The 18,908-nt window shown below is 40.6% G+C and overlaps 1 protein-coding gene across 4 annotated transcripts in view; it reads right to left on the bottom strand.

Moving 5' to 3' along the window:
- Positions 1-1,875: 1,875 nt before the first annotated feature.
- A4GALT (alpha 1,4-galactosyltransferase (P blood group)) overlaps positions 1,876-18,908 on the bottom strand; it is an 81,049-nt gene continuing 64,016 nt past the window's right edge. For all 4 annotated transcript variants that reach the window (XM_033950680.1, XM_033950681.1, XM_033950683.1 and 1 more), the window contains one exon: positions 1,876-3,198. In XM_033950680.1, the coding sequence (XP_033806571.1) occupies positions 2,108-3,154 (1,047 nt within the window). In that variant the 5' untranslated portion in view covers positions 3,155-3,198 and the 3' untranslated portion in view covers positions 1,876-2,107. The remainder of the gene's footprint in view (positions 3,199-18,908) is intronic.

Below are 18,908 nucleotides of genomic sequence, written 5' to 3'. Positions count from 1 at the left end.
TTAGACTTTTTTTTATTATGCCCCTCCATACCTATAACTGGGGTTTGCTTTGCAAACCATATCCTATTGCTTAAAGAAGTTATATAATTATAATTGTTCCTATCTCATTAAGATGGCTGCCGTATGTTTGTTGAATCTGCTGAACCAGTTTTTCACTTTGTTTTGAAGTGTTTTATCCTTCCATGATTTATCAAGAAGGCAAAAGAAAAACAAGTGGGATAGACCATGTCAACCTTGGGATAAACAATCTTTATTCCAATTTACACAGAAATAGTACATATAAAACCATATATAATATAATAAATAGTCCAATAAGCAGAATGTCCTTATTGTAGAAGGATCTAGTAGATCAATGTTTCTCAACTCAGACCTGGAGTACCCCCTTGCCAGTCAGGTTTTCTGGATATCCACAATGAATATGCATAAACTTGATTTGCATACATTGCCTCCATTATATGCAAATTTCTTTCAAGCATATTCTTTGTGGATATCCTGAAAACCTGACTGGCAAGGGGGTATTCAAGGACCGAGTTGAGAAACACAGCAATAGATGACCCGACATGGTCCGTGTTTCGGCCTCCAGATGGAGGCTGGCCTCAGGGGTGTGCTTATGGGTCTAAAAGAAATATATGAAAAAAGGTCAATCAAGACTGCACAGATAAATTACAAACTGAATATAAATTATATTGATGATTCAAAGTAAAACTGCATAAAATGTCATGAAACAATGAGCACTTGAGAACTGAAATACTAATACAGTGGTGCCTCGCATAACGGCCGCCTCGCACAGCGGACGCTGCGCACAACGAACTTTATGTCGTGATCCGTATAACGTACTTCGTTTCACACAACGAAGTCGCCCGAGCTGCATCCTTCCGGGGTTCCTGCGGGGTTGGATCGCAGCGGGGTTGGTCGAGGGTAGTCTCCTTCTCCTTACCTGCCCTGTCGCAGCACACAGCCGAACGGAAATCTTCCCGATGTCAGCGCTGACGTCGGAGGGAGGGCTTAAGCAAAGCCCTCCCTTCCTCCGACGTCAGCGCTGACATCAGGAAGACTTCCGGTCGGCTGTGTGCGGCTGCGGCAGGGCAGGTAGGAAGAAGGCAATGGCGAACGAAAGAGGGGGGAGGGGGCGGTCCGCCCCGAAGAATGTGCACAGCTGGTCAGGTCCCCCGATCGACCGACAACAGGCCCGGCCGACAAACCTCCCTGCCCTGTAGCCGCGAATCTAAATTACCTCTTACAGCAGCTTCAATAATCCAGCTGCTGTAAGAAGGTAATTTAGATTCGCGGCTACAGGACAGGGAGATTTGTCCGACCGGGCCTGTTCTGTTGTCGGTCGGGTGCAAAAGCGCCACAAAGGTGGAGGCAGGGAGGGAGGAAAGGTGGAGTGGAGAAGAAAAGACGCTTAAGGGGGGAGAAGGCCGCTGAAAGCACATGTTGGAGCAGGGGATGAGAGGGAGGGAGAGAAGGGGAAATATTGGACAAGGGCAGAAGGGATGCTAAATCATAGGGTGACAGGCAGAGAGAACAACAGGAAAAAGAGTGGAAGCAATCTTGAACCCTGAGGGTGAGGGCAGAGAGAGGTGGTGAGATGATTGATCATGGGGAGAGGGACAAAAGGGAATAGAGATGGGATAGGAAGATAGTGGAAGTAAAAGGACAGGGAGATGTATGTTTTTAGATGTATCTAAATAAAAATAATAACAAAAAATTTATCTTTTTTATGTCATCTTAGCATATTTTATGCTGCAGAACGAATTATTTTTTTTTACATGTATTCCTATGGGAAAACGCGTTTCACATAACGAACGTTTCACATAACAAACTTGCTCCTGGAACCAATTAAGTTCGTTGTGTGAGGCACCACTGTATATATGAAAACTGATAAAAAATAAATACATAAAAAATAGCCATATATATGTGTAACAATAAACATGAATAAGAGAGGATAAACCTGAAGAGTGCCATGATAAACAACAATGAACAATAGCCACCATAATAAAAACAATAATATAAGCAATGTTCTCCAAGGTGTTTCTGTTCCTTCTTTTTCTATCAAGAAGGCATACATTTTTGTCCCATCCACCTTGGCTTTTTCTTTTCCAATTCATAGATACATCTTCATTATTTCGTAAGTTGAAGGACAATAGTTTGAGTAAAGCTGATCTAAGATAGTTTTAGACCCTAGCTTTAACCCGGTTCTTTGACTTTTTGTATTCCAAACATGAGCTGCATAGGTATTCTGGAAAAGTTTGTTAAAATCAGTAGTGGTGATGGCTTCAAAATATTTCATCCAGTCCTGCCAGCGGATGGGATAAAAGGCCTCCGGAGGTAAGGTGCTGACCCCATGACAGACTCTTCTGTCTCTCAGCCTCTTAATAGAACACCATTTTTTAAAAACTCGTGTATAAAGCTGTGGTCCTTGATGCCCCCAAATCCAGGCATTATAATTATCAACAAAGTCCTGCATACAAATCTCTATAAATTTGTGCCCTTGTTCAAAGGAAAGAAAGGCTCCATTTAACAAATAGTTAGACTGAATACCCAGTGAGTTAGTGAGGTTCTTTAAATTCTTAAGAACTATGAAATCGGTGTCCAAGTAGAACCCACCATATTTCCACATGATAGCTAATCGACAGGCATCAGAAAGTATGGGCAAGCGATATGGCTTCCATCTGAATTGAGATGAAGCATACCAAGAGGCGAAAGGTGTATTTGCGAAAAGATCACTGAGGTTTAGTGGTCGTATCTCAATATTAGGAAAACATCGCAGGAGAGAAATGCCCAGGTTTTTAGGGCGTGCTGGTTTTCTTAAACCCTTCATAAGGAAAGTTACTTTGATCTTAGGATGAGCCCTTGCTGCTGATTCCAGTGAGCACATGACTAGAAAGTTTGGATTTGTTTGGTCTGAGGTTTCCAGAAAATATATCCCATGGCCTGAAAGAGGGCTGGAAGAAGAAAGAGTGTAAGGCACAGTGGCTGGGCATTTAACTTCTATGGGTAAACTATGTTTCACATCTTCATCTCTGATTCTCAGGTACATCATGATCGAAATAAAGGAAATAAATTTAACAAAGATGATAAAGGTAGCCCAAATTTTGTTCTTCATAGCCAGTTGGAATAATTTTTGCACTGTGGCAGACATTTTGTCCATTGTCTTTACAGCACAAAGTTTTGTATTTCCAATGAAAAGAATGTCTACAAAAAAAGAAAAACAAAACAATTGTTAGAAATTGAGAAACATATTCTACCTACCCAGGGTGGCAATTTGCCTAAGTGCTGGCAGTTTGGCACAAAGAACCACAGAGCTGCTACTGCAGCTGGGGCAGATAGCTGCCATTCCATTCAAGGAGTCAGTGGCATAGCGAGGGTAGGAGGTGCCCCCCGCACCCTCTTCTCACCCCCTGCTTCTTTCCCACCCCCTTCTCCACTCACACACCACACTCGCACCCTTCCCTTGTATCTTTGCCAGCGCGAGCAGCTTCTCCTGTCTGCTGCTCGTGCCAGCATTGGCTTTCCCTCTGATGTCACTTCCTAACCCCGTGACCTCGAAGTGAGTTTAGAGGGGAGCCAGGCCAGCATGAATAGCAGGCCCAAGAAACTGCTCGTGCTGGAGAAGATTTAAAGAGGTACCAGGGAGCATGAGCATGGCATGGGGGGTAGAGAGGCACTGGTGTCCATACCAAGATGGCACTTGGGGTGGTCTGCCCCCCTGCCACCCTTACTATGCCACTGCAAGGAGCCTACATTTTACTTTAACATTATTTGATGTTTTGCTTCACCAAAAGCTCAAAGCGAATTACAATAAAAACCATGTGGAACAACAAAGTACATAACTTATTACTTCCTCAAACCAAGTTAACCCTTTTCATTAAAACATTTCCTAAAAAGCAAAGCTCTCAAAAATTCTATAAATGGGTTTAAAAATGTGTGCTAAAAAAATAGATGCTAAGCACTATTCTATACAGGTCAGGTGCCCTTCATAGAATCATTCTTAGCGTCGATTCCCACACCTAAACGTAGGTGCCAGACTTAAGACTGCTGAAACTTGCTATAAATAACGATGCCCAAGCTAGGCATGCTGAGGCAGTATTCTCTAATTATGCAAACAATTTTTCTTAATGCCCCTGTAACTCTCAAGGCCACCCCTCCTCTACTTTTGAGTTACATGCTAGTAGTGTTAGGTGCCTTGCTTTATTGAATACTGCCTCCTGAAGCATGCAAATTTTCTTGAATGCCAATTAACTTCAATAATTGGCTGTTAGCGCTCAGTTATTGATGGTTAAGAGCTTATTACTCAACTGATTTGTGTTCACATCACGGGCATGCTTATAAATTTGGGAGTGCAAATCTGGGCTCTATATATAGAATCCTGAAGTAAAATCTGTTTTTGTTAGATTAAGTTTTGGTTCATCTTTGAGAGTCAAGGAATTGCTTCATGGGTCAGGGTTGGTTCAAATAAGTTCTGCTGCAGGACCAACTAGGGTTGTCCAGAAAAAGCTGGAAAAGCTGTGCAAATTGAAGTTTTTCCCATGAATTTGATTGTGCTTGATGAGAAAATAATTTTTAAAACAATTTTAAAGCCTAACCTGGGGTCCCTTAAAGCCACTGATTACATAATGTGCCATTATTCTTAAAATTTGCTATTATTTTTGCTTAATGGAGCAAATGTCTTGGAATTATAGCTATAATTTTTATGTTTTCACACTCAATGATAAATTGATGATATTTTATGTCATCTGTTTTATTGAAAAAGAACAGTGAATCAGTACAGAAATAACACTCGTGACCTTCAAGACAGAACTTGAGAAACAAGATATTTTGAAACTATATTTCCTGAAAAAGCAAGAGATGTTTTGTGGTCAACGGGTGATAATTTTTCCAGATGTCTCTAGACAAACTCAGTTTAAGAGGAAACAGTTCCTTCAGCTAAAGCCTAAGGTTTTGGCAGTCGGAGCCACTTTCTTCTTAAAATTTCCATGTAAATGCCTAATATCATATGGAAATGATAAATATGTGTTTTTTGATCCAGCCCAGGTGGAAGATTTTATCAAAGAGAAACCTTTGTTGAAAGTTTAATTCCTTATTTTGGTTTACTTTTGGAGGATGATGTATAATATATATAATAGCCATTTGCCTGTTCCTAGAAAGTAGATAGAAAGATTTGCTTTGATGTTTTATTTGTACTGGCGATCAGCTTTAATGTGGACTAGGATACGGTTGAATTAGTTTTCTTATATTATGTTAATTCCCATTTGGGAATTTACATTTTGTATTTTGTATTTTTTTTTTGTGATCATTCATGTATGTTTGTTACAGAGATATTGTAATGAATAATCCAATAAATAAAGAAAAAAAAAAAAAAAAAAAGAAATAACACTAGATCTCCAATATGCTTATTATAATAAGTGGGGTTGGATTCCTTAGAACAGTTTTACAACCACAAAAGAATAGGAAAACATTCTCCAGCCATCAAATAATAACAAGACATTTTATGCACAAAAATCTAGCAGTAATATATTAAACAAACCTTCAACATCTGCACTTTATTGTGTAACACAACAGAAATTTAACATATTTTGCTAATAGCTAAACATGAACACTTTGGTGTTATCATCTACCAATGGCATTGCAAACACGCCAACATTCAATGTCTTCTTGAGATAGTCAGGGTAAAGCTTATGATGCTGTCCAACTCCTTGCAACAAGGCCTCACAGTGCACTCAGTGTGATTTGGAGCTTATGCTAGCATTTTATAAATAAACAAAAGCAATAGTGTCTTTAAAAAAAAAAAAAAATTGTGTCTAAGTAGTCATCTACTTCCCTTCTTAAACCAGGCACCCAATTATAAAAGCACCCTCTTCTTCAGCTCTGTATTTCTTATTGTATATTGTAATTCACTTTCTCTCCCCCCTCCACTTTCTTCATCCACTCATGTTTCCACTCTCACGTCCATGCTTTCACATTAGAAAGTTGCGTAGGGACAGAAATCAAACCCATCCCCGCTAGAATCGAATCCGTCCCCGCTGGAATCAAATCTGTCCCTGTTCGTCCCCACAAGTAATCTCTTCCGTCCCCGCCCATCCCCATAAACTTCAGAAGTAGTTATTTCATTTAATTATGCTACTGAATTAAAGACCCATTTACAAAAAAGCAAAGGCACTTTATTAATTTGGAAATATATTAATTGGGAAGAATACATACTTTGTAAACATGTCTCTGCCAGAGCCTCTAATGTAAATATAAAATATAAATACTCCAACTGATGAGGACCCTCAAGCTATGTCAGCTGAGGACTTCCTCTGAAGGTGTCTTGGTGTCCCTTTTGCCAAGCTTGGCAGGCAGCAGCGTCCCTGAGTCACAGATGCTGGCACCTAAGTGGCTCAGGGATTCTGTCAGCGACTGTTTCGCTTGTTGGAGGGAAATTCTGGCCACCCATGGAGGAAGTCCAGCATCTGTGCTTGGGGATCCCCACCAGCCTCAGCAAGGGTCAGCAAGTACTTCTACACTAGAGAAATCGAACCAGAAATGCATTTCCTTTTCTGTTGAACACTACACACAATGTATCTACTATATACATGTCCCAAAGCTAACATATTTTGTTCAATAAATTCCTTTTTTTAACTTTGGTGTCTGGAGATTTATTTTTCCATGAAGTTGGTTCCGGTTTCTCTTTTTTGTGCTTTCCTGTCTTCTGCAAATACTTCTTCAAGTGATTGCTGTCCATTGGTTCCTCCTACCATGGTTCAGCATTTCTCTCTTCCCTCCCTCCCATTGTACATCATCCTCAATCCTTTCTATCATGGATCATTTCCCCTCTTTTTCCCCCTCCACACTCCTGCACAGCATGTCTTCCTCTCTCTCAATATCCACAATCTCTCTACCTCTCATTCCCTCCCTTGCTACAAAGGGAATGGGAAAGGGGAGAACGAGGGATCCAGGGTCTATCTCTCTCACTCCCTCAACAGCCATGTCCAAAATTTCTCCCTCTCTCATCCCCTGGCCTTTGGGCAGTATCTTTTGCCCCTCCCCACCAGCCCCATTCCTAACATTTCTCTTTCTATAACCCCTCTCCAGCACCATGTCACATTTATCCCTCCATTCCCTCCACCATGTCCAACATGCCTCCCTTTTGCATCCCTTTCCATCTGGCCCACCCTTCTCTCTCTACCACAACATACAGTATTTATTCCTCCCTCCCTCCTCTCGCAGGTTTCTGCATCTCTCATATCTCCCTCCCCAACCAAACCCATAGCCAAGGCTCTCTCCCCTCCCCAGGCCTTGACCCTATTTTCTCTCCCCCAACCTACAATTTCACCTCCCCCATAAGGGCCTCCCTGGGCACCGGGTCCAGTGGGGGTATCTAGGGGGCAGGAGCATGGCCCTCTCATGGCAGCTCAACCCTAAAATGCCCTACCCCCTCCTCTCACCATATTAAAGGGAGCCCACCCCTGGCCTATCGAGGGATCTTTATGGTAGGAGCAGCCCTTTTGCTCCTGCCTCCACACAGCTCTCTTCTAAAATGGCTGCCGCAACCTTTCCCAGGTGCTCGCAGCATTTCCAGTAATACTGCAAGAGGTTATGGCAGCCATTTTAGAAAGCAGCTGTGAGGAGACAGGGCTCTGATTGGCCCAGGTTGTTTAAGGCCCCTCTCTGGTGCATCCCTCTGAAGTATTTAGTTGAAAATATTCATCCATTTTTATTTGAAATTCCTCCAAAAATTTTTCATCAGCAAGCAATGCATTATCAAACCTCCAAACAGGTCTATAACTTTCTTGATCATCAAGTTTAAATTCAATCCATACTCCACCATGATCAGATAAAAGAATTGGATCAAAAGTGGCTTTCCTAATCTGCTGTACAAATGTATCAGATACAAATATATAATTTATACATGAAAAGGATTTATGAACATGGGAATAAAAGGAAAATTCCCGAGCATTAAAATGAAGAATCCTCCAAATATCCTTCAACCCACAAGATTGAGCCAAGTTATCCAAACCTAATGATTTTAATGTCCTATTTTTTATCCAACAATGGATCCATTACTGCATTAAAGTCCCCTGCCACCACTAAATCAGAAGCAGCCAGTGGTAAAATCAACTGTTGTAGAGACTTGAAGAATTCAATTTGATTTGAATTAGATGCATACACATTTATAAGCTTCAAGGTATGTTTCCCCATGCTCATGCTTACCTGAACCCATCTACCTAAAGGATCTGCATAAATCAATTTAAATGTACCCAAACATTTTTTATTAATTAAAATTGCCACTCCTGCCTTCTTACCTAGCGCCGAGGCATAAAATCAATGCTTAAACCACCCTGATTCTAATTTACTAGATTCCACAGCATTTAAATGTGTCTCTTGGATATAATATATATCTGCATTCTGTTGTTTCAGGAAGTTAAGGGTTTTTCCCCTCTTTAATGGATGATTGAGACCACTAACATTCAATGAAAACAGTTTTAAAGACATTTCCATAACTTAAAATTTGATTTCAAAACTTGTATTTCAAGAAACCTAACCTTTAGTATCAATTTACAAACAATGCACATCCTAAACCTCCCATACATACTCCCCATTCCCCTCCTCCATAATTATATAAAAACTTGAAATCACCTATTTAGATCAGCCACCTAAACCCCCTACCAAGCAACTCATAAATTCCTTATATCAGCCCCCACCACCCAATCAAATTTTCCCCAAATCATTAACAAAAATTTAAAATTTTTCTATGTAAAATATTCTATCCATCAATAAAATTTTCCCTACTCTTTATTTAGCTCTTTATTAAATTATGTATAACTCCAATCATGTAACCTACATATTTTAACCCAGACCAATTCATAGCCCATTATTACAAACATTGTAAACTAAATCTTATTTTTATATATAAAACAATTACCATCTATTCTATTCTTTGGAGAATTTAATCATAATACACCAGTCCTACATATTTAATTAAGTAAATTTATTAAGCCTCAAGAATAGTTAAACTCTTCCCAATCACATTAGCTCTATCATAAAGACAAACAAATATATTATGCAATAATTTCATATATTTTCCCAGCCCCTTTATCTCTTAAAATAATTTATCAAGAAGGAATAGAAACTTATTAATCATCTTGAATATGTAAAACCACATAAAGCTATAATAAAATATATATTAAAAATCAATTAAATATAAAGGAATAGAATGTGATGAAGTATGCCAACACAAATAAGCTCCACATAGATCAATAACAATAATGTATAGAACAATTTAATTATACATATATCTATATAATAATAAGCAGTATCACCCATACTAACCATACCAACTATATACTGGCATGTGATTTAAACCCAAGCTCCACTTCCAAAAATATGCAGTTTAATATAAAGCACTCGCTAATATCAATCAGAACTCCATTCAAAGCCAAACTAATAGTGAAAAGACATTTATAGTTATCCATGACACAGTGAATTCCAGTATCGAACTTTGCAACATAAGTCAATCACTCTTCATTCCTTTTCTGTTACTGTATCCATTCTTTCCGGTTTATTACATTCCCACCTACTTTCTTCCAGTCTGTTTCCAATGGTAGTTACAGCTGTCATTCATCCTGTACTAACATCCTGTTTAACCGTCACTTTGAATTTTCCAGTTGACAAATAGCTGTTATCACGCGCCTTTAATCCCAATGTTGAAAAATCCCAATCTTTCACAGAATCTTTATCTTGTTATTCCTAGCAAATTATTCAGTCCATATATATAGTTAAACCATTTTACTCCTTCTCCGCTGCTGTATCCAATCTTTTACTTTAGTGCACTCCCACTTTCTTCCAATGTACCTCCAATATTAATCACAGCTATTTTCCCCAATGAAATAACATTCTGTTATTACTCAACATACTGTTCATTCACCATATTTAAATCTCAGATTGACAGAAAATTGTTTCCTTGCTCTTTTAATCCAGCGCTAGTTAGTATATATTTATAGAAAGGACAAAATGTAAATGTCTCAAACTTTTCACAGTATCTTTATCCCTTCCAGCAAATTATCTATTTTCCACAATATCAATCTCATTTCCATTACCATCAATTATTCCTTTTTCATTTTTTTTTCACCATCAGAGCCATCCTTCACTATGACATTGGCTCTATTTGCTGAAAAATAAACTCACTCAATTTTGCTGGATCTTCAAATTGCATTGTGCGATTTTCATGAGTGACATGCATAATAGCTGGATACATTGCTAGCATACCGGCTGAAATTGAAAGAACTTAATGCGAAGTATGGCCTGATGTACCCTGCGAGGATGCGTATTACTATAAACAACACCACCAAAGGATTTCACAGATCCGGCGTCCCTCGCTGATTATATAGAGGAATTGCAGCCCTCCAATATTGATGAAGTCTGAAGAATAAATCTGGCTACCTACTTATCGGTGGAGAACACGATAATCCAGCTCAGCATATGATCTTTCTGGAGTACAACGTGCCGACATAATCTGTGCAACAAGGGGGTTTTTGGCATCTGCCTGCTATGGCGCCAGGGTGCATGGTTCCAAAGAAGTCACTGCACGTGGATGGTTTTCATTGTCCTTTTGGCATCCATATTGTTTGACCGCATGACTTCATATTGGATAGCACAGCAATGAAAGATCGAAGACGTCCTTTATGTGGTCTTTGTGAGGCTCTTCTCAAATCTGAGCTAAATAGGTCTGCTGCACTATATTTGTCTACAATGTTCAGTTTGCATCCAGGAGCCAGTTATTTGTACTATACAAAGCTTTAACAATGGTCTGTGATGTGCAATTCAGTTGGGCTTTGGTTTAGGCTGGGCCGCGTGGCGCAGTTAAACGCATTAAGAATCCTGCTCACCTTCAGGTATGCGTGCACCGCTCACAAAACCGTCAGCATATAACAATAACTATCATTCTTCTACTAGTAACTTGTAAAATGATAGTCCTAGGTTCTCTTATGTAAAGATTAATAGACTGTCATCTAATCTCTCCTGTATTCTATTTGTCAATGGTCTGTGTTCTTTCTGTGATACTATTACAATGTCTTGAGCTTGTTTAGCCTTTTACTGTTAGGTGGCATCATTTTCTTATTTTTGAGGTATTTTGATTTTATCTTCCATATATATTATAAGATTTGGGGGTAGAAAATAATAGTCTGATGTCTTAAGTTTATTCAGTCTATTATGGATGATTTATATCATTTAACCTGAACTGGTTTTATGTTTTTTCTTTCTTTCCTCTCTTTTCCTTCTTGTTGGGGTTTTGTTTCTTTTTGTTCTTCCATTCTTTTGCTACAGCTTACAAGGAAGCTATCGAGATAATGTAAGTTGGATTGATGTCTTAAGCTTATTCATTTTAATTGCAATGTCTTATAATATCTATTGATCATCCTAGATAGTTTAGTTGTGAGATTTGAATGATTTTATTCCTTCCATATTGAATATTATTTTTGCTATGGGACAAGACGGAGCATGACAGGATGATGTCTTAAGTTTATTCATCCGGGTAATGCCAAGCTATTCTGTTTAATTTTCTTGTCTATAGTTTGTTTTCTTTCTTAAAAGCATAGATCTGTTTATGTGTGTGCTGGTTTTTCCTTTTTGTACTGTATGGCTTTATTGTATGTGGGTGTAGCATCGTACCTTGATGTAACGTTAGTGATTAAGATGTATAAGGCAAGTTTCAAGTGTGCCCCAGACATTTAGACCTGTAATACAGTATAATTATTCTATATGCTTTCAAAAGACAGTACACATGCTCAGCAATAGAGGATAGGTAGTTTACGTGTGTAGCTGTATAATTATTAAGGTGGCTGTTGATTTGCATGTGATTGCATGTATATGCCTTTCTATTTGCTGATTATATGAAAAGGTAACTGATTTTGTTATTCAGGTCTGTAAAGAAATCAATGTGCACAGTCTTCACCTACAAGATACAAGGTACTCATGTGAACTTGATTTCATTAAATGTCAATTTATATGTTTATCTTTCAACATGCAATGTTGCCTCCTGTACAATGTTTTAATTGCAAAAATTCTGTTTGTACACTAATTTAAGATATTGAAGGATGACATTGGCATGTACATCGGAATACTGCTATGAGAGAATATAATGTACTAGTGTTTAAGCCCGTTACAATAACGGGTGCTAGAGTTCTGTTTTTTGTTTTTTATTTGTTTCTCTCTCTCTCCCTGGATGCTGTCTGTCTGTCATTCTTTGTGTCTGTGTCTCTCCATGGTCTCCTGTCTGTGCGTCTTTCTTTCTGTCTGTCTCCCTGGCCCCCCTGCTTGCCAAAGCAACCTCCTTTCCCTCTCCCCCTGTTGTGCAATGCCTGCCTGCTTCGTGGCCCCCCTTCTGTTCCTCCCCCCTCCCTGATTGCTGTTTGCCCCCAGCACACCCCTCCCCCCAAAGCAGCCCCTTTTCGCTCTCCCTCTGGCCCCCTGTTGTGCCATGCCTGCCTGCTCTGTGGCCCTCTTTTGTTCCCCCCATGATTGCTGTCGGCCCCCAGCACAACCATCCCCCCCAAAGCAGCCCCCTTTGCCTCTCCCCCTGTTGTGCAATGCCTGCCTGCTTCGTGGCCCCCCTTCTGTTCCTCCCCCCTCCTTGATTGCTGTGTGCCCCCAGCACACCCCTCCCCCCAAAGCAGCCCCCTTTCGCTCTCCCTCTGGCCCCCTGTTGTGCCATGCCTGCCTGCTCCGTGGCCCTCTTTTGTTCCCCCCATGATTGCTGTCGGCCCCCAGCACAACCATCCCCCCAAAGCAGCCCCCTTTTCCTCTCCCTCTGTTGTGCAATGCCTGCCTGCTTCGTGGCCCCCCTTCTGTTCCTCCCCCTCCCTGATTGCTGTATGCCCCCAGCACACCCCTCCCCCCAAAGCAGCCCCCTTTCGCTCTCCCTCTGGCCCCCTGTTGTGCCATGCCTGCTTGCTCCATGGCCCTCTTTTGTTCTCCCCATGATTGCTGTCGGCCCCCAGCACAACCATCCCCCCAAAGCAGCCCCCTTTGCCTCTCCCCCTGTTGTGCAATGGCTGCCTGCCTGCTTCGTGCACTCAGCACAACCCTCACACCAAAACAGCTCCCTTTTCTGGCTGCTCCATAGCCCTTCTTTTTTGGCTTCCCCTCCTGTTCTTACCTGCCTCCATCAATCCATGTTTCCTGCCGCCGCTGCCACTCCTGTTCCTGTTCAAAGCGGCCTGCTTAGGTTCATGACGCGATCGCGTCAGAGGGAACGTGCTTCATGTGGAGAGCGGCCTGCGAGGTTCGCTACAGCCGACCGCGAACCTCATCAGGCCGCTTCAAACAGGAGCGGCAGCAGTTGGTGCGGGAGGGGGAGTCGTCGATGCTGCTGCGGCGCAAGGGGATCGGGGCCATGCTGCCAGCGGGACAGCCCTCAGCCCTCTCCCTTCTCCTCTCGCGCGCTGTGGAGGCGATTGTTGGCTGGCTGCGGTCCCGGCTTGGAGAGGGCAGGGGGTGTTAGCGGCCGGCAGCGGTGGAGAGCAGGGAAGAGCGCGCATGCCATTTGTCTTGCCTCGCATGAGGCCAGACCGTAAGCCGCGCATGCGCACTTCCTATGTGTGCTACAGCTCACAGAAAACGGACCCACGCATAGGAAGTGCGCATGCGCGGCTTACCATTTTATTATATTAGATAAGTTAATCCATATTCTATATTAGGCTTTCATTCCCGTGTAATACCATATCTCCTACTGCTTTGGGGTTTCTGGAGTGGTAGTGAATCTTATTGCAATGCTATATTTATTAGGTGATAGAGAGATGTCTATTAAAGGTTTTATAAATCTGGAAGTTGAATAGGAATTGTCATGCTGTGAGCAGTTTACTATTCCTTGCTTTCCAAAGCTTAGTGAATTATTGTGCATTACCATCATAATCACTGACATTTGCTAGTTCATGGTAATACTTTAATTGTTGAGATATCACATGTATTTATACTACCAATGCTCTTCTACTGCTATTATAAATTTAGGTGTACACTTCTCCCTCCGTATCTGTGGTTTTCGTATCTGTGAATTCGCTTATTTGCGATTTTTCAGCTGCTGACTCTGCCCCCCCAAAATTACATCATCATTAAAGTTCTTTTTCCTTTTACTGTATCGATAAAAAAGTTTATCGCTTACCATTCACTCTGAAAATCGCTGCTTCCATTCTTTCTCCCACAAATTCCCTGCTTCCATGCTTTCTCCCACATGCTTTCTTCCCTGCGTGCACTGAGAAAAACACTGCTTCCCAGCATCCATAGAGAGAAAGGTTTCTTCCCAGCAGGCATGGAGAAAATCGCTGGGAATCGCTGCTTGCCTGCTCCAAACCCTGAAATCACTGTTTGCATGCCCCAAGTTATTCGCAGTTTCAATAATAAAAACGACGATGTTTTCTAAAAACCGCGAATAACATATAAAAAGTTATTTGCAGTTTTTCCATATTCACGCCTATGGTCCGCCCGCATCCCCTGTGAATACGGAGGGAGAAGTGTATGTCTAGTAATGCTACTTCACTCCTTGTATACTGCTCCTGGGTGTAAATATGGATCCAATTAACTGTCATTTAATAAGTAGCTCAGATCTTGTGAGTTTTAGATTATGATGGAATGGGAGAGGATGCTAACCAAAACTGCAGATATGTACAACGATGTAGGCAAATTTTATTGTGACAATCAAACTATATATTAAAACCTTTTTACCAAACAGGGGACCCAACACGGTCCGTGTTTCGGACAACCTTCATCAGGGGTCCTATTAGGTACAGATATAACATAAAACACAATATTAAAAATACAATATTATAAACAGATATAATAATAATAAAGGTGAAAAGATAACAAATACTAAGAGTAAAATAACGAGATGATCTTTTTGACCATAAACTAAAATATTGATTTCTAAAAACATGAGGATATGTATATATGTTTTAAAAGGTGATAGGTGCGCATGCGATATCAATAAAATGCATGCAAAAAAATATAGCAAACAGTCAGAATTCGATAATGAGTGACTGCTGGTGTTAAATTTGAGCGGACTGTGACAAAACACTGCAGACAAGGTTGGACCCCCCCTTTTTTTTTTTTTTTTTGGTTCTGTTGCTTAGAGGATGCTAACCACAATGAATATCTTTCTATTTGCATTGATAATCTACACGTGCTATGTTTTGGGTCTTAGATATTGCTGGATCATGAATCAGTGAGGCTGTGCTAGCACATTTATATGTACTCTGGATAGTAGGCATGTGCACTGTATTTCATATGCCTAACACATGAAATGTGCTGAGCTGGATACGAGTGGATCTGCTACTAATGTACAGGTTGTTAATCTGTAAACCTTAAGTAGTAAACCTTATTAGTGCTTAATGACGAAGCTGTTTCAATGTTCATTTTGACCGCTGTGATGCAGCTGTGCTGCTTCTTATAGTCTCGTTTCCCATAGAGAGTCTCTACCATATCCCATTCTATATGTTTAGGATAAATGGGATAGGGTATGATTGTTCAGACGTGTGTATATTAAGTTACCTGCTATATTTACAAGTGTATGTAGTTATAGTTCACTGCAAAAGGTTGAATAAACATAGAGGGGCATAAAAAAAAAAAAAAAAACACGTCTAAGTCCCCTTTTGGCCTAAATGCTGAAAGTAGAAGCAGGGAAAATGTCCATTCTCAAAACAAAACGTCCAAAAGGAATGGAACTCCTGTGAATATCGGGGGAGTACTGTATTCTAAATGAGATTTCACCAGTGTTATACAGAGGCATCAATACCTCCTTTTTCCTACTGGCCCTATGCATCCTAGCATCCTTCTGGCTTTCGCTGTCACCTTTTCAGCCTATTTGACCACCTTTAGACCATCTAAAAACAAAAACTGTACTGATGATGTACAGGGCGCCGAGACTTTATTGAACAATCATAAAGCACATAAAACAGTTTTGTTTCCAAAAGGACTGATAAGACCAGACCTGACACGGTCCGTGCTTCAAAGAAACACTCCTTTCTCAGGGGTCCTAACACTTATCAAAACAAAATAACCTGATGGATAACAACTGAATAAAAAAATGGAAACAGTGGTGAATGGCCACTGATCCTCTTGCAGGTTATTTTGTTCTGATACGTGTTAGGACACCTGAGGTAAAAGTGTTTCTTTGAAACACGGACCATGTCAGATCCGGTCTTATCAGTCCACTGCAGTTTTTTGTTTTTCGTTTCAATATTTCACAGCAGTCGAGTTGGATCTTTTTTTTTGTTGTTACCTTTAGACCATCACATACTATCTCACCCAAGTCCCACTCCTCTCTCGTGCACTAAAGTTCTTCATCCCCTAAACTGTACTGTTTCCTCAGGTTTATGCAGCCCAAATGCATGACCTTGTGTTTCTTAGCATTAAATCTTAGCTGCCAAATTATAGACCATTCTTCACGCTTCGCTGGGTTCTTCCTCGTGTTATTCACACCATTATCTATTGATGAAACCAGATTGCATCCAGTTTACAGAAGAGAAATGTGTAAGAACATAAGAATTTGCCACTGCTGGGTCAGACCAGTGGTCCATCATGCCCAGCAGTCTGCTCCCACGGTGGAACCCAGGTCAAAAACCAGTTCCCTTAGACCAGCCCTACCTGCTTAAGTTCCGGTTCAACAGGAACCCGTCCAACTTTGTCTTAAATCCCTGGAGGGTGTTTTCCCCCTATAACAGCCTCCAGAAGAGCGTTCCAGTTTTCCACCACTCTCTGACATGAAGGCTGCCAAACAAGTAGAAAAGGCCTCATCCAAGGCAAGACAAATGATGGGATGTATCAATAGAAGTTTCGTCAGCCGGAAACCAGAAGTCATAATGCCACTGTACAGGACCATGGTGAGACCTCATCTGGAGTACTGTGTGCAATTCTGGAGGCCACATTACCGTAAAGACGTGCTTAGAGTCGAGTCGGTTCAGCGAATGGCCAATAGGATGGTCTCGGGGCTCAAGGGTCTCTCATACGAAGAGAGACTGAACAGATTGCAGCTCTACACTCTAGAAGAACGCAGGGAGAGGGGGGACATGATTGAGACATTTAAATACATCACAGGACGTGTTGAAGTGGAAGATGACATCCTTTTTCTCAAGGGACCCTCGGCCACAAGAGGGCATCCGCTTAAACTTAGAGGGGGGAAATTTAGTAGTGACACCAGGAAGTATTTCTTCACGGAAAGAGTGGTGGATCACTGGAACAAGCTTCCGGTGCAGGTGGTCGAGGCCACCAGCGTGCTTGACTTCAAGAATAAATGGGACATCTACGTGGGATCCCTATGAAGGTCGAGTTAAGGAACTGGGTCATTAGCATTCAGACTTATTGGGGTGGGTCAGTCGAGTGGGCAGACTTGATGGGCTATAGCCCTTTTCTGCCGTCATCTTTCTATGTTTCTATGTTTCTATGAGTGAAGAAGAACTTCCTTACGTTTGTACGGAATCTAACCCCTTTTAACTTTAGAGAGTGCACAGCTATTAAAATTCCGTTAGGTTTTAATGAAAATGCAAATGTGACTCAACTTCCTGTAATCCTAAACAAGTTTTAGGCAATACAAACATTAAAAAAACAATGCTAGAGCACTTGTAGAAAATTAATTCAGCATCTGTTTTTATGGCTATATTCTGACCTGCAGATTCTGGGCTGTGGTCCCCATGGTATGGACTGAGTTAAGATTCCAGACAGTTCTAAATAATTCATATTTTCGCATGGTACAACAGAGATGGAAATGGATAGCTCTCACAGTTGGCGGAATGACAACTCATTACTTAAGAACACAAAACAGTGATTGATCCCTACTTGTCTGACAGCTTGCAGTGCTATACAGTATATTATGAAAATGCAAGCTTACGTTTATCATATATTGTTCAAACTGTTTTGAATACTATACGGCAGTGCATTTATTAACAAAAATCTACTTGTATATTTTTTTTATCAGATTCACAAAGACTGCACAATGCATTAGGAAATGTTCCCCATTAGTTTCAATTGAACCTATTCATTACATTACATTGATGTCTTCTATACATGTGTAATTTAATAAAATGAAGCCTGCCATAGTGAGTCAGACTAAACATCCATCAACATAAGAACATAAAAATTGCCTTACTGGGAAAGACTGAAGGTCCACCAAACCCAGTATCCTGATTCCAACAGTGGCTAACCCAGGTCCCAAGTACCTAGCTAGATCCCAAGTAGTGCAACAGATTTTATGCAGCTTATCCTAGGAATAAGTTTTTAATAATTTCCTAAAAGCGTAATATGATTGTGCTTGTGGAATCAGAGAACTTAACCAGGAATTCATTTTTCCTAACTGAAATGCAAAAGTCTTGTCCAGAAATCTTTTATAGCGAAATGCTTTTAAAGATGGATATATAAACATAAAATTATTTTGAGTGGTTTATTTTGGACTTATGTAACTTAAATTGGGAGGATAGGTATGCTGGAGCCAGACCAAACAGTGCTTTAAAGCAAATGCAACCAAATCTAAAGGAAGTTCTTGCCTCAAATGGCAACCAATGACGCCGTTGATAAAAAGGACTCACATGGTCGCATTTCTTTAGTCCAAAAATCAAACGCACCGCCGTGTTTTGTATTACTCGTTTTCGGTTTAAGAGTTTCTTATAAGATGCTAAGTAAATGATGTTGCAGTAATCAGTGGCAGATAGAATTGAAGACTGAACTACCAACCTAAAAGATGCCAAGTCAAAATATTTTTTAATGGTTCGAAGTTTCCAAAGAATCACAAAGCATTTTTTTTTTATCATTTGGTCCTACATGGCCATGTTTCAGTACAATGCCTGAGTCAGGAGTCATTACCTATATAAAGAACAAGTGTCTATTCCACACTCACAATGCTGAAATGAATGAACACTTGAAAAGTGGCAAAATGCAACAGA

Source organism: Geotrypetes seraphini, chromosome 7, assembly GCF_902459505.1.
Source record: "Geotrypetes seraphini chromosome 7, aGeoSer1.1, whole genome shotgun sequence".
NCBI lineage: Eukaryota > Metazoa > Chordata > Amphibia > Gymnophiona > Dermophiidae > Geotrypetes > Geotrypetes seraphini.
Note: the sequence above shows the minus strand (reverse complement) of the source record. Positions and strands in the feature narration are given on the sequence as shown.